The sequence below is a fragment of the Ctenocephalides felis genome, unplaced genomic scaffold, assembly GCF_003426905.1.
Source record: "Ctenocephalides felis isolate EL2017-DRISC unplaced genomic scaffold, ASM342690v1 CF-g0.4_SCAFFOLD_03571, whole genome shotgun sequence".
Taxonomy (NCBI): Eukaryota; Metazoa; Arthropoda; class Insecta; order Siphonaptera; family Pulicidae; genus Ctenocephalides; species Ctenocephalides felis.
Window position 1 is genome coordinate 3,239,105 of NW_020539725.1, and position 22,611 is coordinate 3,261,715.

General features: G+C 30.4%; 1 protein-coding gene across 1 annotated transcript in view; it reads right to left on the reverse strand.

Moving 5' to 3' along the window:
* LOC113384923 (eIF-2-alpha kinase GCN2) overlaps positions 1 to 22,611 on the reverse strand; it is a 635,046-nt gene that overhangs the window by 343,191 nt on the left and 269,244 nt on the right. The window contains exon 17 of the mRNA XM_026622699.1: positions 414 to 520. Coding sequence (XP_026478484.1) covers positions 414 to 520 — 107 coding nt within the window. The remainder of the gene's footprint in view (positions 1 to 413; positions 521 to 22,611) is intronic.

Here is a 22,611-nt window from a genome sequence, read left to right on the forward strand (position 1 = left end):
ACATATTTGGAAACTCGGCCAAGGCATACGCCATCAAAATATTGAGTCTTGAACAACCACTTTTAGTAATATAAATTACTAGTCAACATTATACAACCGCCATCAATGAATTGAAATCTAAGAATTCAGTGAAATACGTATTTAGGTTAGTATGTGACAGCAAATTGAACTGAGTTATTCAGCTGTAATGATATATTTGTTAATTTGAGCACAATTTGAACATTGTAATAGAGGTTTAAATATTTAATACTGAATATATAGACATTAAAAAAATATTTTCGATTTATTTTGATTTGAAGTTAAGTTTTTCAATGCATTAGATCATAATCTTGAAATTATCAAATAGAAACATGAAATGGCAATCATTGTAAAATTATTAAAAATTTATATTGAGAAAAAAAGACAGAAAATACCTTTTCATTATATTGCACCTTCTGTCCAGATTGTAGCAATTCTGGGGCAACATACAGAGCGGTTCCAACTTGTCCAGTTAGAGAAATATTGGTATTTGAAGTAACATCTGCAAAATCACAGATTGATATAAATAGTAACTAGTTGGTTTGGTATTTAGCCTTGAGGCAAGTCACATGAACTTCCCGATATATTTAAATAATCGACTTAATCAATAAAAAATAAATTAATTTATGAGTCATTAAAAGTATTCCGAGTGGATTTATTACGCATAATTGAAAACGAACGAACACTTCGACTCGGAGTATTTTCTAAAAGCAAATTTTCAAAAATCAATCATTTTTATAATTGAACCATTTTTCGTGGGATTTTAATGATTTAGTATGTTCAAGACCAAGTAATCTATCATTATACCAAGTAAATAGTCTAATTTTAATTTTAACAAATGTCAAAAGAACTACTCATTTTCTCAAACTTTGATGAATTTTTAAAATCAAACTATTTGTCGTAAGGCCGTAATATTTCAGTAAGTTCTATAAGACCATGGTATATATCGCTAAAAAAAATTCCATAAAAATCGTCTTAAATTTTTTTTCAGCAGTTAATTACAAGAAAACGGCTCGGTAGATGTTCACCTAAAACTAATCAGTATCATTCCCAACTAATATCTTTCGAACAGTTTTTGATTTTTTAAAATCGGTTCGATAGGATGAGCTTAAATGTGGACAAAAAGTTTAACACTTTTTTTCAAATTACAAAGAAACGGCTTGGCAGATCGTCGCACAAAACTGACAAACGATAGTCCTCACCGAAATACATCAAATGGCTTTTAAATTTTTGAAATCGGTTCAGGCGCTTTTAAGAAAACGTCGATCAAAAGTCTAATTTTGACAAATGTCAAAAAAACTACCAATTTTTGCAAACTTTGACGAATTTTAAAGCTAAACGAGTTGTCGTAGGGCCGTAATATTTTAGAATGACCTAGAAAACTATGGTATCTACCGCCAAAAAAAAATCATAAAAATCGTCGAATTTTTTTTTAAAAAAACGTTATTACAAGAAAACGGCCCGGCCGATCTTTACCAAAAACTAATCAGCACGATTCCCAACCAATATCTATCGAATGGTTTTTGAATTTTCAGAATCGATTCAGAATTGCGGGCTAAAACGTGGACAAAATTTTTTTCACTTTTCTGCAATTTTCAAAGAAACGGCCCGGCCGATCGGCGCACAAAGATAGTCCTCATCGAGATACATCAAATGGCTTTTAAATTTTTGAAATCGGTCCAGCCGTTTTGGAGAAAACGTCGATTTACGGCAAAAAATCTGTTCACACACAAACACACACACACATACATACACACATACTTTTTCCAAATTTGGTCTCATTCGATTCAGAATGGCTCGAAACGTCGAGAAAACATAAAATTAGCGAATCGGATTTTTTTATGAAAACATAAACTTCTCCTTCGGGAAGTTAATAAATATGAAATAAAAATACTGAAAAATGTGTGTTGTTTTATATTGTATTTCGTACAATATTTTGCACTTATATGCTCATTGTAAAGAAATGACTCGGCGATCGCTGAACATAACAAATCTATGCGAGATCCAGACGAGTTTCATCAAATAGCTTTTGCAACCATCGCATTAATGTTATCAAGTAAAACTAGTTTGTATTGGTATTTTGCCTTGAGGCAAGTTACATGAACTTTACGATATATGTACATAATCGACTTAATCAATAAAAAATGAATTAATTTATGAGTGATCAAAGTATTCCGAGTGAATTTATTACACATTATTGAAAACGGACGGACATGTAAACTCGGAGTATTTTCTAAAAGCAAATTTTCAAAAATCAATAATTTTCATAATCGAATTAGATTCCTCGAATTAGATTCCGTAAGACTTTTATGGTTCAGTATGTTCATTAAATCCAAGTACTCTATCGTTATATCAAGTAAATCGTCTAATTTTAATTTTAACAAACGTCAAAATAACTACTCATTTTCTCAAACTTTGATGCATTTTTAAAATTAAACTACTTGTCGTAAGGCCGTAATATTTCAGTAAGTTCCATAAGACCATGATATATATCGCCAAACAAAGTTCCATAAAGATCGGCCTAATTTTTTTTAACAGTTAATTACAAAAAAACGGCTCGGTAGATTTTCACCTGAAACTAATCAGTATCATTCCCTAATATTTGTGTAATATCTTTCGATCAGTTTTTGATTTTTTTAAATCAATTCGGTAGTATAAGCTTAAATGTGGACAAATAGTTTAACACTTTTTTCCAAACGGCTCGGCCGATCGTCGCACAAAACTGAGAAACGATAATCCTCGTCGAGATACATCAAATGGCTTTTAAATTTTTGAAATCGGTCCAGCGTTTTTGAGAAAACGTCGATTTAAGGCAAAAAATCTGTTCACACACACGCACACACACATACTTTTTCCAAATTTGGTCGCATTTGATTCAGAATGGCTTAAAACGTCGAGAAAATATAAAATTAGCGAATCAGATTGTTTGATGAAAGCATAAATTTATCCTTCGGTAAGTTCATAAAATAATGAAACATTAAAATCACTTCGTTATAAAATTATATGTTCAACATGCATATGCATTGCTTGCATAATAGTTTGTGAGATATGAGTCGGTCAAATAGTTTCAGTTCACGAAGGCGTTGAATGTACATAAATGTTGAAGACATGGAAGTATCATCATTATCAATAAGCGACTAGTATTCAAGTTTGTTGTTACCTGCCAGCAGGAAGATAAATAAATAACAAGGCAAACCTGTTTGATACGAGATAAATAACAGCTTTGACAACTTTTACCAAATTACATTACTTTTTATGTGATATAAATTGGCATTCACTTGTTGCATCAATCTACACCACACTCATCGAATGATTCACTAATGTAAAAAAATTTTTAGATAAAAACTTAAAACGAAATGTACGTATGTTGAAAGATATAACGTATTAATTTACTTTCAATATAAAGTCCACGTATGTTTTTTTAGTATAGAACGAAATAATATATTTAAAAATTTAAACGTCTCACTTTTAATGTAATACTCAGTATTCAAATATTTTTTAAAGATAGAAATATATAATAAAATAGTAATATTTTTTCGAAAGAAATATATAATAAAATCGCTAATGGAATAAAAATTGTGTATATACTTAGGTATATAAGAATTAAAATATTTTTAGTATGACCTCATTAACAAATACAATTTTAATCTACAAATACAATTAATTTTCGAATCCCGCTTTTTTCATAGAGTAGAAAGGGCATTTTCTAATCTAAGCTAAATTTAATTATTTCTCTTACTCCATAATATTAACTTCCTGAAGAAGAAGTTTACGTTTTCATAAAAAAATCCGATTCGCCAATTTTATGTTTTCTCGGCGTTTCAAGCCATTCTGAATCGAATGAGACCAAATTTGGAAAAAGTATATGTGTGTGTGTGCATGTATGTAAAAAGATTTTTTGCCGTAAATCGTCGTTTTCTCAAAAACGACTGGACCGATTTCAAAAATTTGAAAGCCATTCGATGTATAAAGATGAGGACTATTGTTTCTCAGTATTATGCGACGATCAGACAAGACGTTTCTTTATAAATTTGTTGATGTTAGATACCATAATCTTATAGATCATTGTTCGCGCCAAATCGAAGTGCGATTATATTGATATAAACAAAAAAGCAATCAATCCAAAATCATATAAAAAATCAATCATTACGATATTGAAGCAACAACAAAAAAAATTGGTCCGGATGAGCCGGAATTTGACATCCAGTAAAATCTAATACAAGAAAAATTGGTCCAGACAAGCCGGATTTGACGTCTAGTAATCGAATCGAAGAAAATCGAATACATCAAATTGGAAATCAAGCAAAACAAGCATAAACCAAATAAATCAAGATCAAATAAAAAGGAAGTTCAAAATCAAGATAGGAAGTTAAAATTTGGAGCTACAGCTACAAGCACATCAAAGCAAGAAACAAGGTTATTCAACTACATTTCCTTCTTATCAATCTTTCCTTATTTAATTAATAGACTTTAGTACAATCTGTGACAAGATGGAATCGTTAAAAACTTTAAAATCACTCAGAACGAAACAACTACAAAATAAATCGCAATTAGCATATTGCGAAAAGATTTGCAATCAATTGAATATTTCTGAAATAAGCCGTTTAATCAAATATGTAAGACCCATTTTTGACTTATTTGATGCGGTTATCAAAATAGGAACTTTACTTATGCCAAAGAGGAAATTGATAATTTATTTGATCACGAATTAGAAGAGTTTTTTGATAAATACCACAAATGCTTGACAACATTATCAAAGCTTAGTCTAGCAGATACTAGTTCGGAATTCAATTTAAATTATACCAAAACAACAAAAAATGCAGATAACAACATAACAACATAAAACAGCCTCAATTTTATTTACCTCAAATAAACATTTCTAAATCAATTTCGGTATCAAATCATGAATCTAACTTAGAAGATCAAGTAGATATATCTTCTGAAATACTCGAACCATACGACAATAAGCAATACTTTACAAAAACGGAAAAACAACGCGAAGAGCATTTATAACTAATACAACTAAGACTATTGACGGAAGTTTTGGTACTATAATTTAATTTGCAAAAAATATCAAAGACATAGAACATAGTAGACAAGTAACGCTAAAACGTCATATTCAACTTGCAAACAAAATCCAATTCACGGAATATGATAACTTCATAAACGCAAGCATACCTAAAATACGTTTCCATTTACCTCATCAAGGCATGTTAAAGTCAATCAATTTAACAACAAATTTTCGCGTGAGTTTGGAAGCACCGTGTAAATCCGATACAAGTCTGCTGTTGACTGAGCTACAACTTGTTAGACCGAATATCCGAAACAAAATCTGTTTCACTATATCAAATTTTAAAATGCATACTTCAGTTCTTACGGTCGATATAAAGAGAGCGATCAAACAAGTTTTAGTTCAGATAAACGACAGAAAGATGCACCGAACAATTCGGAAAAAAACTTCCAATAACAAAATAGACATCAAACAACAACATACGTTCTTATCAATACGATGTTTAGAACATTAAAAACTTTTAATTCCAATTCTAAACCGTCTAAGCACGAAATTACACGTCTATACATATAGCGCGCGTATAAATGTGTTTTTCACTTCTAATTCTAGCTATAAAATAAAATCGCTTTTTGCGAATATATTTTATTTTATTCAAACAGAAATGTATGCAAACTACTGGTTACATACAATTCATTAAAATCTTTGTAGTGTTCTAAAGCAAATATGAAACGGGCTTTAAGTTTCGCGTTTGATAAAAAATTATACTGGAGCGATTGTACTATCACTCTTATGTGGATCTCTTATATAGAAATCGCTTTTGCGAATATATTTTATTTTATTCAAAACAGAAATGTATGCAAACTACTGGTTACATACAATTCATTAAAATCTTTGTAGTGTTCTAAAGCATTGCAACGCGCCAAGGTCCATCTTCGATTCTGGTATCGAAGATACTAAAGACTACATCGCATGATTGACAATTTTACTGAATTGCAAATTTAGCATGTACTCATGAAACTGGTACGAGTTATAAATCTCAACTTTGTACAAATACTAAAATGGCAAAGAACAAGACATCACAAAGTTAATTAGTAATTAACAAAATGAATAAATCACTTAATAAATTGGTAAAATCAAAACAAATCATGACAATCAAGCAAGGCATACTTAGCTTAAGTACGCATTAACAAATCTTTAAAACTAAAGGCATTGACATCATTCTTAGGTGAAATGGAATTTTGCACGTTGAGGTTCAAATCAAAACTCAAACCTAAAACTTTAACTTATCACAAATGTCACCCCATAGCGCTGTCTAAAAATCATTTCATCTATCAATTATCGATACCATACCTAAACACATGAGTACTTAAATATTATATCTTTACCACTTATATTTGTTAACAAGATTAAATGAAAAAATGGAGGCTTTTCTATGTTATATTTTCGCATATCTCTCAAACACAAGATATAATAAATATAGTATTACATTCGAACTAATATCTGATTTAACGATGAATAGTTTGATAGCAATTTTAATAGAATTTGTGGTACAACGCATAGAACTCGCAAAATCTAATCATATAACAAAGGATTCTAGGAACTAAAACAAGATTACCAATAACATTATAAAAAAGAACTATATCGTGGAAGTCAACCGTGGTATATCACGCTTCGGAAGGATTCAGACACAGATCGGAACATTGTTGAATGTTGTTTAAGCTCCAATACAAACGATCCTGATTACTTCCATATTCAGAAATCTTAAATCTCAACTTGCTATGCATCGATGCTTGATATCCTTGAAAATACGCTTCCTCAACATTAGCAACTTCAAAATGTGTGCAACATGAGCGTGTGGAATATGGAGTCAGTTGCAGACTTTTCTCGTCTTGAGATACAACCACTATAACCAGTTCAAGAAGATAATGTTACAGTGCTCCAATAAGACAATTTAGAAGCAGAAAATATTGAACTGATTATTACTAATAGGTCTTAAAACACTCAAAAAACAAAAAAAAGAGATGAACTATTATTTCCAATAACAATCAAAAAATGTTCATGAAATTTGTATGATACCAAAACCACTAACATTAACTTAATTCACATTAATGAAAAATATTAATTATTTTGAAATTTATATTTCGAGGCCGGGAGTATGTTCGCACCAAATCGAAGTGCGATTATATTGATATAAACAAAAAAGCAATCAATCCAAAATCATATAAAAAATCAATCATTACGATATTGAAATTATTGTAGATACACTAATAACTTGTAATTAATATAGAATAAATATATACAGTTATAATTAAAGTATTTTACAATTGGTCCTTCAAAATTCTGTTAATCAAACCATTAAAAAACAATCATATTAAAATATTACGGCCCTACGACAAGTCGTTTAATTTTGAAAATTCGTCAAAGTTTGGAAAAATTAGTATCGTTTTTTTGGCGTTTGTCAAAATTAGAACATTCATCGACGTTTTCTTAAAAACGCTTGATCCGATTTCAAAAAATTTTAAGCCATTTGATATATCTCGATGAGAATTATCGTTTGTCAGTTTTATGGGACGATCGGCCCAGCCGTTTCTTTAAAATTTGAAAAAAGTGTTAAACTTTTCGCCCACATTTAAGCTCATACTACCGAATCGATTTCAAAAAATCAAAAACTGTAAGACATTAGCTGGTAATGATACTGATTAGTTTTAAGTGAAAACCGATCCGTTTTCTTGTAATTAACTGTTGAGAAAAAATTTAAACCGATGTTCATGGAACTTTTTTGCGTAAAACTTCTTTAGGCGCGACTAGGGTGTAAATCCGTACAAATGCAACGGAAGTGAGTTACGGCAGATAAGAGTCGATAAGATAAGAGTCGAGTGCCAATGATTCGTCATTCGCTCTCGATAATATTTCTATACTGGTCAATTGTGATTAGTCGACGATCGTCGTATGTGAACAGAGATCTGTCGTTGTATGCGTGTCGGCGTCAACATTGTATGTGTCATTTTATGCTTACTTATCTATGGTATGTGCACCGATATCAAAGAAGAAATCGGCATAGATAAACATTTTAAAGTTACATCGTAGTACAAATGTTGATTTAATGAAAAATGACGAATCAGAAGAATATTTTATTTTTCCTTGAAAATAATAAAACAAATTAAACAATTGTACTAAACGTAAGTTTATTGATTAGTAATTATTAACTTCCCGTAGGGCAAGTTATAGTAATCGCAAAAAAATCGAAAATGAAATTTTTTATATTTTTTTACGTTTCAGAGATTTCTGAACATTTTGGCATACCTTAAAAAAATTATGTATGTGTGTGTGTGCGTGTGAGTGCGGATACAAATTTTCGTCGTCACTTTCGGGAACACGGTACAACCGATTTCAATTATTCAAAAAACATTCGATTCCTATTAATAAGGGCACGTGCTGATTAGTTTTTGACATAGGCAGGTGTAGTCGTTTCGAAGATAAACAGAACAGCTATGAAACTAGAAACTATATTGAGAAAAACATTTTTTTTTTTTTTTTTTTTTCTTTATTTATTATAGACAATCAGAATTACAAGTTCTATGAGTCTATGTGATTAAGTATGTTAATAATGTTAATAATTTATATCTATGTAAATAATATATCTATGTTAATGAATAATCTATGTTAGTAATATAACACAGCTTAAATTAAGTTAGTAGATCTTCTGGCCATTTTCTTTTGAGCCTTCTAGTTGGATCATGATTTTTGATCAATTGCATGGCTGTATTTGGATGTTGGTCTAATTTCATGTGGTATGAATTGCTTCTTTGCTGAATTACTTCTTTTACGGTCAGTATGTTTAAATCTGAATGAATAGTATTATTCGACACGTACCATGGTGCATTAACTATTGCTCTTAAAATTTTATTTTGAGTTCGTTGGATAATCTTTATGCTGGACGTGCTTGCACATCCCCATAGTTGAATACCATACGTCCATATCGGTATAATTACTGACTTATATATTAGTAATTTATTGTTGTATGACATTTTAGATTTTCTTCCTATTAGCCAGTAGAGTTGTCTAAATTTATCCATAATTTGCTTCCTTTTTTGTTTTATGTGAATATTCCATGTTAGTTTGCGGTCCAGATGTAAACCTAAGTATTTAACGCTGGTGCAAGTCAATATTTCCACGTTGTTTATAAATACAGTAGGACAGTTTTTCTTTCTTGTAGTGAAAGTGATATGTCGCGTTTTATCCGTGTTTAGCTTTATTTTCCATTTCATTAACCATTTCTCTAACTCAAACAGGTGGTCCTGTAAGTTTAGTGTTGCAATTTCTGGATCTTCGTGGGTAGCCATGATCATGGTGTCATCGGCAAATGTGCCGAGGGTGGTGGCTGGATTTAGTGGTATGTCGTGTGTATATATTGTGAAAAGGGTTGGTCCTAGCACGCTTCCCTGTGGCACTCCTGCTTTTATCTGATGAAATTCTGACACCGCATCTCCCACTCTAACCCTAAAACTCCTGTTTGATAGATATGATTTCAATATTATATATATTTTTTCTGGTAAGCATAATCTGATTTTGGCTAATAATCCGTCGTGCCAGACTTTATCAAAAGCCTGTTGTACGTCGAGAAACACTGCTGAGCAATATTGTTTATCTTTTATCGCTTGATGAATGACCGTTGAAACCCTATGGCACTGTTGTATGGTCGAGTGCAGTCGGCGAAATCCAAACTGGTGACAAGGTATGATCTTTAGCACATCACTTATTCGGGCAAGTAATAACTTTTCTAATAATTTAGAAAGTATAGGTAAAAGACTTATAGGTCTATACGATGATACAATATGCCCTGGTTTTCCCATCTTCTGGATCATTATGATTTCAGATGTTTTTAGCACCTTGGGCCAATATCCAGAACGTAGCACAGAGTTGAAAACTTGAGTTAGCATAACAATTGCCTTCCGTGAAAGCTCTTTCAGTACTTTAGCTCGTATACCTGCACATTTTTTATTGCTTAGATGGAGAATATATCTTTTTACTTCTTTAGGAGTTATTGCTCTTATGTTTTCATTACTGCTTCTTATTTCCTCGAGGGTTTTTGTCACATCAGGATCCGGATCGTTATTATTGGGTGTGAACACTTCTTTGAGGTAATTAGCAAAAACGTCCGCCTTTTCTTGTTCATTTCTAGCCCACTTCACATTTTCATTCACATCTATTCTCAAAGGAGACATATGCATTACAGGACATTTAGTGTTTTTAATAGGCTTCCAAATAGAGTTGTCAAATTTGTTTATATTGACAATATAATTTGCAATATTGTTTTCTTTAAGTTCTTTCAACCTATTTTTCAGTGAACTGCATAATTTGTTGTATGATGTTTTGTCGCTTGGTGCACGGATTCTCTGCCAGATTTTTCTAGCTCTTCTTTTTTCTTTAATTAGTTTTTTAATTTCCAGCGGTAAATTGAATTCGACATCTTGTTTATAAAGTGTGGGTGTTGCATTCCTTAGAGCTTCCTTCGTTGCTTGTATAAATAAATTTGTTGCATTGTCTATTTCTTCTTCACTTTTAATTCTTATTTTCAAGTTAATTTTGTTATCCATTTCATTTCTGAATGCGTTCCAGTCTGTTTTATAATTATACAAAGCCCTCTTTTGTTTCCTTTTTATTACATATGTGCTTATTGTCGCAATTATAGGCGTATGATCCGAGGACAGATCCATGCAATCTTCAATATCCATATGCAATGAGGAAATGCCATAGGTTATGAAGAAGTCAAGCAAGTCAGGGACTTTGCGTTCATCTGTGGGCCAGTATGTTGGTCGGCCTGTTGATAAAAAGAAATATTTTTTTTCTTGTATTAATTCAGCTAATTGTTTGCCTTTAGGATTCAGAAGTCTGGATCCCCATAGCGTATTTTTGGAGTTAAAGTCCCCACCAGCTATGAATTTTGATCCCAAAATGTCAAAGAATTCTTTAAATTCTGGTTTTTTAATGTTGTACCTAGGCGGGCAATAAACAGCCGAGATAACCAGGTCATATCCGCAAGTATGAATTTTTATCAGTGTAGCCTGTAGATAATTTTTTTCAAATTTAGGCAATTCATAATGTTTTATTGTTGTCTTTATCAAAATTCCTGTTCCAGCATGCGCAGTTTTATCGGGATGATTAGTATAGTAGAAGGTATAGTAAGGTATTTTAAAAGTAGTTGTATCTGTTAAGTGTGTTTCACTTATCAATAAAACATCAATCATGTGTATCTGTAAAAATGCTTCGACTTCATTACGATGGTTGAGAATGCCATTTGCATTCCACTCAGCGATACGTAAAAAGTTCGCCATTATTTTTTGGCTAGTAATGTTAGCATATTTAAAATCATTGTATTTTGTTCAACTAGCTGTTTGAACATGTCTTTAAAGCTGTTGAGTATTTCTTGTAAGGTGTTTGACTGTTGCGTATCGCATCCGTTGTTTTGCTGTGCTCTAAGGGTTTCAGAATAGCTTCGATGCTCCGAAATATTAGCTCGTAGTGAGTGTTGTGCTGCCAAATTAGTCATGCGGCTGGTGTCAGGATTGGTGTTGGAAACATTTCTTCTACTATCTTTGAACATGGACTTATATTTTAAACATCCTCTGTAATTTGCAGGATGGTTGTCACCACAATGCACGCAGATAGCCGGCGTATCTTTAGATTTTTTACACGCAGTAGAATTATGAGGTCCACTGCATTTTACACATGCGAAGGGTCTGTTGCAATAAGATTTTGAATGGCCAAATAATTGACACCTTGTACACTGTAAAATTTCCTTTCTTTTTCTTAAAGGCTCTACCACTACTATATGATTGAGTAATTTGGTTAAATTATATATTTTGCTGTTGTTATTAGCAGGATCAAGGTCAATAAAAAACATATTAAGCGGGCGCTTTGTTTTATATTGCTTGACATTAATAATATTTCTCACCTTATGATTTTGTTTCTCAATTTCCTGTTTGATTTCATTCGTATCGTAAGTGTAATGTATGTTTTTCAGCACAACCCTTAATGCCCTTTCTTCGTTCAGCTGATATGTGTGAAAGTTAGCATTTTTTGATTTGAGTAAAGAAACGAGTTTTCTATACTGTTCCGGTGCTGTTATATTAATCTTGACTATATCATTTGGCAAGGATTTAGTGATGTATTCGTTTCTGTTGAGTATTTCATTTATGTCACTAATCATATCTGCAAATTTATCTACGTTATACACAAACACGGGCGGTGGCCTTTGGACCTTTGTAGTGTTTTCATTCTGTGTATTAGGTGTTGTAGCTAGTAAGCTGAATCTGTTCGATGTTACTAATTCATTGTTTGAATTACCTTCTGTTGAGTTACGCCTTCTTTTATTTCTTCTGACGTATTGCCACGAAGCCGATGGAGTCTGGCTGTCAAGTTCCATGTCGCTAGCGACAGTACTCGTATTTATTCTTTGTTCATTAACTATTGGCTTATTAATTTGCTGTTGTTGTTGTAGCTGTTGTTGTTGTTGCATCTGTTGTTGTTGTTCTAGCTGTTGTAGCTGTTGTTGTTGTTGCATTTGTTGTTGTTGTTGCAGCTGTTGTTGCTGCTGTAGTTGTTGTATATACGCACTTTGTTTGTGGTTATTTACCATGTTAATTTGCTGTTGTTGTAAATACGTATTTTGATCGTGAGCATTTGACATAATAATTTGCTGCTGCTGTTGTTGTTGTTGTTGTTGTAAACGATGTTGTATAAACGCACTATCTGTCATTGAAGTGTCGTTCAAGACATTTTGTGTTTCTACTAGCGGTAATATAGACTTTCCATTTTCTTGATGTTGCATTATATTATTTATATTAATAAAACTATTTAATTTAATTAATAATATTCGGCATTTAAATTTGTAAATGCCCCCGCATCGGGGACATTAGTGTGTATGTTAAGAACTGTTTAACTGCGCATGCACTTGTACACAATAACAATTCACAAAACTAAATATCACTTCGATACCGATTGTTTACGTAAGAGGTTATGTTGTTTATACCATCCGAACTGGTCGACGGCTCACGCTAGACTGAGAAAAACATAAATCCAAAAAACGTAAAAGCAAAAGTAAGATCAATTAACAACATTAGTAGCGGGGGGTTAATAATTAAGGCCTCAACAATTGAGGAAACAAAAACATTAACAGAACATATGATACAAAAAATTGGAAGCGAATACAAAATATATATAAAGAAACAAAGAAATCCGCGACTTATTATAACAAATGCTCCAAGGCAATATATGGACGGCACAGAAATGATAAATGAAATGATAGAATATAATTTCAATATAAATAACACAGATCAAATTAAACTAATATACCAAAGGAAATCACAAAAAACAGAAAATTGTATTACATATATCGAAACATCGGGCAAAACATACGAAAAATTGTTAGAAAATAATGTGAATCTAGGATGGAGGGCAGCTCATATAATAGAAGATTTAAACATAAAAAGATGTTATAACTGTCAGGCATATGGACACAGGGCAGTAGAATGCAAAAACAAGACGTTCTGCAAACTGTGCGGATGAGCATAACACAAGAGATTGTAAGAGCAAATCTAAGAAATGCATAAACTGCACAAATGCCAATGTAAAATACAAATCAAATTTTAATACGGTGCATAATGCAAATGAAACGGAATGTTCATGTTATCAACACAGAGTCAAAATGGTAAGAATGTCGACGAATTACAATGGACAAATTCAAGAAAATGAATAAATATAATAGCAATAACTAGAAAATAGAGATAAAGTATTTCAATATAAGAAGCTTAAGGAATAAAATAGATGACTTAGAAATAATTAAAAAAAATGAATGAATGAATAAAAATGAAAATTGCCAAATTTTAATATCAACAGAAACTTGGATATACCACGAAGAAGAAGGATACTTCAATTTAAAAAAATTTAGAGGTATTTACAACTGCAGAGAAAAGAAAAGAGGAGGAAGAATAGCGATATTTGTAAGAAATGAACTAAACTGTACTGTCATAGAAAATAATAATAAAAATAACATAAACCTATTGGAAATAGATAACAAATATGAACCCTGTTATAAAGTTTATTGTTATTTACAACCCTCCGAATAATAATAAACAAGATCTGATAAATTTAATAGAAAAAAATGGAAGAAAACGGTAAAAATACAACAATAATAGGTGATATGAATTTAGATATAATTCCAAACAACAATATATCAAATTGTTACAAAGATATTATAGAATCATCAGGATACAAAATAATAAATAATATAGATAGCCAATACGCCACAAGAGAAACTCAAAACACTAAATCCATAATTGACCATGTTATATCAAATTATAAAAAGAAGATTAATATAGAAATAGAAGACACAGAAATATCTGATCACAAAATGATAACAGTATTTATACAAAATACGCCTAGAATCAAACCAAAAATGCATAAAATAGTTAGATATAGCATAGATTTAGGAGGATTAGAAAAGACAATAACTTGTAAGTTAGACTCTAAAATAGTGGACGAATTAGAGGATTCAATAAAAATTATACATGATGCAGCAAAAGAAAATAAGATCAAAGAAACAATAAAAGCCAGAGAAGATACCTGGATTACAGAAGAAATTATTAACTTAATAAAATACAGAAACAAATTCTACAATAATTTAAAGAAATGCAATCTAAATGAAGTAAGCAAGCATAATGCCATAAAAATAAAATATAATAACATAAAAAAAGATATAAAGAATATGATCTACAAAGCAAAAAGACAATATTATTCAGAAGAAACAAAAAAATGTGAAAGTGACTCTCGAAAAATATGGGAACTAATAAATAAAACATTAGGAGGAGGAAAAAATAAAAACGAATATAAAGAAAATATTGAAAAAATACAACATAAAGATAAAAATATTTTTCTTACAGAAAAGGAAGACATTGCGGAGTATCTCAACAAACATTTTGCTGAAAAAGGTATGAAACTACAAAAGAAAATGGATCATTGCAACTATAAACCATCAATATACAGACCTAAAAACAAAATCCAAATTTTTGAATTAGCAGATGAGAAAGAAATAAAAAAAAATCGTTGAAAATCTTAAAAATAACGCTGCACCAGGGGAAGACAAGATAACAGCAAGAATCACTAAAAAAATAATAAATATAATAGCTCCACTACTTGCTGTTTTAATGAATAGATACATAGAATGTGGTGTATTTCCGTCATGCCTTAAAATAAATGGAAACAAAACAGATCCAAATAACTACAGACCCATAACAATAACAAACACATTCTCCAAGATATATGAAAAAGTAATAAAAGAAAGATTACTTAATTTTCTCATTCAAAAAATTGACAAAAATCAATATGGTTTCCTCCCTTCATCAAATACACAAGGTGCCCTAATAGATTTGACTAATACCATCAGTCAGCACCTTGAGGAAAATATGCTTACAGTTGCAATTTTTATTGATTTACAAAAAGCTTTCGACACAGTAGATCATGGCATATTACTCAATAAACTAACAGATTTGGGTGTAGAGGGTTTGTCTTACAGCATTATCGAAGATTTCCTCATGAAAAGAGTGGTAAGGACAAAGGTGGGAAATTTCACAAGTGGAGGATGTAACATAACCTGTGGAGTTCCACAAGGTTCTTTATTGTATCTATTATACACCAATAACCTTAAAGACGCAAAATTAAAGGGAAGATACATGTTATATGCTGACGATACAGCGATATATATGCGGATAAGGATAAAAAAAGACTCGAAGATACTATAAACACGGACATGAAAATATGCACCGAGTGGCTAACTTAAAATAAACTAACAATTAACATAGATAAAACAAAATACATATATTTCAAACATAGAAAAAATACTGAGAACACTAAACTAAAAATTGAAGTAAATAATAGAGAAATAGAGGAAGTGGAAAGCATAAAATACTTAGGACTAATAATAAATGAAAAACTGACATGGACAGACCATATAAACAAAATAAAAAGAAAGATAGGAACATTAACAGGGGCATTGAAAAGGATCCACTCTTTCGGCAAAAAAAATAAAATACTAATTCTTAAAATGCAAATAATAACTATAATTTTATATGGCATAATAACATGGAGCCAAACAACTAAAGCAAACCTAAATGACATACAGAGAATAATGAATAAAGTCATAAAAATAGCATGTAATTTACCAGATCTAACACCCACCAAATACTTACAGAGAGAAACAAATAATCATTCACTAAATAACATAAATAAAATAGAGAAATGCAAACTAATACACAAAATGAAATTTACCCGAATTAAAACAAGTGCAACAATAGATACAAATCAAGATATACATGAACACTACACTAGACAACACAACAATTTTCACATTGAACGCAATAGAAAAAAGAATTTGAGAGAAAATGTCATATGGAGTGCTACCAAAATATATAACGAATTGCCAGACTATATTAAGATGACCAATGATAATGATAATTTTAAAAGGAAAATAAAGAAGTACTATAAGGAAATTGAAGACAAAGAAGACTGAAGAGTTATGTATATATATATATATATATATATATATATATATATATATATATATATATATATATATATATATATATATATTGAAATGAATAAAACAGCCAATGCGTCGAATGTAAAGAATTTATTTTAATTTTTTATACGTTTCGAGACTAGATGTGTCTATCATTCAGCTAAAAGAAATTTACATTATAAAGAAAAAGTTTTAAAAAATGAATTTATATTGGAAAAATTAATTGGAAACAACAATTATACACACCAGATCAGTAAAAACCACACTAATTAACACATTTTTCAACACCACAATCACATATTACTACTGTAGGAAAGCAAAAATAATTTAAGAAACGACCAAAAAAGGTAAAAGTAAAATTGTATGAAACACATATTTTGTTTTTAACCGATAGCATAGCGACACGGTTTGACTTATTTGCGTCGGCGACGAGTAGTACGCTATGCAACGCCAGAACGCGAGCAAAGAACAGTGGGGATATCAGGGGCGTAGTAGAGAGTCAGATTTACAGAAATTAATTATATTTTGATAACTTTCTGAGAGTAAGCAAGAAGAACTGCGTTTGTTCACACAATTTGAATTTAAATAGATAAAACATGATTCAGAAAATCTTCTGAGGTCTACATTTTTTTCTTTATATAAAATTATAGGATGGTCAGTATTAAAAGAGTGTTTGAAATTAATAATGTGCTCAGAAAACATTGTTTTAAATTGTCTAGGGTTTTTTGAATTATAAATATGTTGATTCATCCTTTTGCTGATGTATTGAGAACTTTCACCGATGTAACAACTGTCACAATCTAAACAATTAATTTTATAAACGGCATCGGTGATTCTGTCAGACGGAGATTTTGATTTTAAAGTAGAAAACAGGGTACTGAGTGTGTTATCACAAGTAAAAACTAAAAGAAAACCTTCAACCAATAAAAGTTTTTTTAAAAAATAAGAAAAGCTCAATAAATAATGTAAACAAATAATGCCTTTATATTTGCTAAATAAAGAAGAAGAATTTGAATCAGTGGTAAAATATTTTTGAACAACGGATGTGACATTATTATTATCAATATTGGTAACGTTTAAATATTCTAACCTATTTTTAATTATATTATTGATTAAATGTATAGGATAAGAGTTATTTGTGAGAATGGAGCGGACTAAATCCAAGTTTTTATTCCAAAAAGTTTTATTGCTTAAAAGAATAGCTCTATCAATGAGAGAAATGATGATAGAAATTTTTACGGAACGAGAATGAAACGATAAGTAATTAATGTATCTACCAGAAGAAGTTGGTTTCTGAAACCAATCAGTTAAAATATAATTGTTTTGGTTTCTAATAAGTTTAATGTCTAAAAAACTAATGGAATTGTCATCTTCAAACTCACAAGTAAACTTTAAATGATTGTTAAAAGAATTAAAGGCATCAAGAGTGGAGGAGATGGAATTATTTTCTAAACACAAGAGAACGTCATCAACATATCTAAAGTAAAAGAAAGGTTGAACAGGAAGTTTGGGTAAAACAAAATTTTCAAGTAACTGTAAAGTTAAATCTGCCAAAGGGGGACTAATGCTAAAGCCCATAGGCATACCAAAAATCTGAGCAAAAAATTTATTGTCAAAACAAAAATATGTATTATTGAATATGAAATTTAAAATGTATTTAAACCAAAATAAATTGATAGTTATATGTGGTTTGATGTCATTCCAACGATCCAAAATGGCATTTAACGCAAGATCCCATGGAACGTTAGTAAACAACGAAACGACATCAAAGCTAACCAAAGAAAAGTCAGACGGTATACTTAAGTTGTTTAGAAATTTTGCCAAAATAAAAGAGTTTGAGACATTAGATTTTGATAAAATGGTGACCTTAGAAAGGATAGAACTTAAATGTTTAGTTAAATTACTTAACGGTGAGTTTATGTCTGCAACTGTAGGTCTTAACGATAAATCTGCTTTGTGGATTTTTGGAAGGCAATATAATTTAGGAAAGTCTGGATGAAAAACCTTAAGGGAAAAACCTAAAGATTTGGATATTTGTTTTTTTTTTGGATTAAATTTGTGATAAGTTTATGAGTTTTTCTGTTTATGTAATCGGTAGGGTCATTAGTTAAAGGTTTGTATGTAAGTGTGTCATTTAAAAGCGCTTCGGTTTTTGAGAGATAATCAGACTTATTCATAATCACTGTAAGGTTTCCCTTATCAGCTCTGGTAACTATGATGTCAGGATTTTCTCTCAAGAACTTTTTGCACAATTTTAAATCTCTGGCAATTTCTAAATGTAAAGGATTGGAACTGGTATTTAAATTTTTTTTAATAAAAGATAAAAAATTATTGCAACAAGTTAATCTTAATTTTGATTCCTTTTCTGGATCTTTCATTTTACAAATACCCAACTCTAGATTGCTAAGAATCTTTATAAAATTGAAATGTTTTTTGGAAGGGGGGAGAGAGAATTTAGGACCGAGGGCAAAAATATATTTTAAATGTTGGGGAATGGTTTTATTAGAAACGTTCTTAAGCCATTTGTCTATCAAATCGTCTTTAATAAGAGGGACCGAGTGTTTATTATGTGAAATTAAAAGTTTTTCAAATTTATTTTTGTGGGACTGTTTGAGACTGGAAAAAATTCTATCAAATTTTAATTTTTCAAATTCAAAGAAATTATTCAAAATGAACGGCTCTAAAATGGAAGATAAAACATTTACTAAATTGTTTATGTTAGAGGTGAGAGAAGAAATAAGAGAAAAAGTATGTTTTATTTCGCATGACATAGCTTCAAAGCTGACGCTTGTCAACTCTTTCATCAAAGATGACGAAGTTAAATGATTAAATTTATTGAGAAAATTGTTTGAATCAAAGAATTTCGGAATTATTTTGAACTTCCTACAGCGTAACAGAAAATTGCGTCTATTAATTGTATTTGCTAATTTTAAATTTAGAGAAGAAAAATTAACTAGCTTTAACCTGATGTGGTGTCCATAGTGTTTCTCAACAATGTTATAAAAAGAAGACGATCTATCTTGAAATTGGCATCTAGTAGAGTAACTTGTAGTTTTCGAAGTCCCAATATATCTTGATGGAGACCAAGGTTCGACAGAAGGACGGCGGTATGACTTGAAATTTGAATTCCCATTGTAAAGATTTGTAAAAAGTTCTCTTATCCTATACATTTAATCAATAATATAATTAAAAATAGGTTAGAATATTTAAACGTTACCAATATTGATAATAATAATGTCACATCCGTTGTTCAAAAATATTTTACCGCTGATTCAAATTCTTCTTCTTTATTTAGCAAATATAAATGCATTATTTGTTTACCTTATTTAGGGAGCTTTTCTTATTTTTTAAAAAAACTTTTTTCGGTTGAAGGTTTTCTTTTAGTTTTTACTTTTGATAACACACTCAGTACCCTGTTTTCTACTTTAAAATCAAAATCTCCGTCTGACAGAATCACCGATGCCGTTTATAAAATTAATTGTTTAGATTATGACAGTTGTTACATCGGTGAAAGTTCTCAATACATTAGCAAAAGAATGAATCAACATATTTATAATTCAAAAAACCCTAGACAATTTAAAACAATGTTTTCTGAGCACATTATTAATTTCAAACACTCTTTTAATACTGACGATCCTATAATTTTATATAAAGAAAAAAATGTAGACCTTACAAGATTTTCTGAATCATGTTTTATCTATTTAAATTCAAATTGTGTGAACAAACGCAGTTCTTCTTGCTTACTCTCAGAAAGTTATCAAAATATAATTAATTTCTGTAAATCTGACTCTCTACTACGCCCCTGATATCCCCACTGTTCCTTGCTCGCGTTCTGGCGTTGCATAGCGTACTACTCGTCGCCGACGCAAATAAGTCAAACCGTGTCGCTATGCTATCGGTTAAAAACAAAATATGTGTTTCATACAATTTTACTTTTACCTTTTTTGGTCTTTTCTTAAATTATTTTTGCTTTCCTACAGTAGTAATATGTGATTGTGGTGTTGAAAAATGTGGTAATTAGTGTGGTTTTTCCTTATCTGGTGTGTATAATTGTTGTTTTCAATTAATTTTTCCAATATAAATTCATTTATTAAAACTTTTTCTTTATAATGTAAATTTCTTTTAGCTGAATGATGAGACACATCTAGTCTCGAAACGTATAAAAAATTAAAATAAATTCTTTACATTCGACGCATTGGCTGTTTTATTCATTTCAATATGTTTCAACGTCGAACAAAAAATCCTCAATATATATATATATATATATATATATATATATATATATATATATATATATATATATATATTAACAAAGTCTAATAATCGGGCATAACATCAATAAAAAACATGAATTTCTTTCAAAAATTTATTTTAAATCCATACGTTTCGGCTATAATCCTAGCCTTCATTCAGTGGAAACTAAAAATAAAATTAAAAACTAAAACAATTGAATTGGAGTGAGAAGAAAAAAATAAAATAGTAATTAGTACTTACAATTAGTTGATCTTAGTGTTAAATTGGAAAATTTTAATAATCCATGGTATTAGGATATGGTAATGCACTACACTATGTATTATAAACATTAACTTGAAATTACACAATATTTTCACAAAATACTGATTTGAAAAAATCACAAATGAATAGTGTGTTATTCGTAGACTGGTTGAAGATGTAATGGAGAAAGTCATTTTTTAAAAAATATTTTTACCAAGATTCTGCACATGTGTGGAACGAATTGTAAAACCTTTGCGCGAACGCTTTTATTGTTTTGTAAGAAATTTGGAAATGTTATCTAAATAGAAGAGATTTGTGTCGCACAGCGTGTTGAGTTCATTCCGTTTATTTATTGTCTTATTGTTATAAATAGTTAAAAAAGATCCCTCTATAATTCTTCGTTTAAATAAATTTTGTTCAAATTGTAGTATAGTCGGATTAGAAAAGTCCATATTGTGTTTTAAAGTGTATATATGGTCTGCAAGAACAGTTTTGAATTGTTTGGGGTTTTTTGAATTGTTTTTATGTTGTTGTAACCGTTTATTGAGGTTCTGGCTAGTTTCTCCTATGTAAATTAAATTACAGTCTAAACTATTTATTTGATAGACGAGATTTCTGAGTCGTTCGATATTAAATGGGGTTTTTGTTTTTGTAAAAATAGTGCTAGTAGTTGTACTAAAATTGGTTACAAGTCGAAGTCCAGATTTATAAAAAAGTTTTTTCCAAGGAACATACAATTCTTTAATGTATGGCAAACATATTACACCAGAATGAGTTTCTGAGTCAGGTAAATCGTTATGTACTGTGCAATTGTCCATTTTATTCAAACATACATAACGATTTACCTGACTCAGAAACTCATTCTGGTGTAATATGTTTGCCATACATTAAAGAATTGTATGTTCCTTGGAAAAAACTTTTTTATAAATCTGGACTTCGACTTGTAACCAATTTTAGTACAACTACTAGCACTATTTTTACAAAAACAAAAACCCCATTTAATATCGAACGACTCAGAAATCTCGTCTATCAAATAAATTGTTTAGACTGTAATTTAATTTACATAGGAGAAACTAGCCAGAACCTCAATAAACGGTTACAACAACATAAAAACAATTCAAAAAACCCCAAACAATTCAAAACTGTTCTTGCAGACCATATATACACCTTAAAACACAATATGGACTTTTCTAATCCGACTATACTACAATTTGAACAAAATTTATTTAAACGAAGAATTATAGAGGGATCTTTTTTAACTATTTATAACAATAAGACAATAAATAAACGGAATGAACTCAACACGCTGTGCGACACAAATCTCTTCTATTTAGATAACATTTCCAAATTTCTTACAAAACAATAAAAGCGTTCGCGCAAAGGTTTTACAATTCGTTCCACACATGTGCAGAATCTTGGTAAAAATATTTTTTAAAAAATGACTTTCTCCATTACATCTTCAACCAGTCTACGAATAACACACTATTCATTTGTGATTTTTTCAAATCAGTAT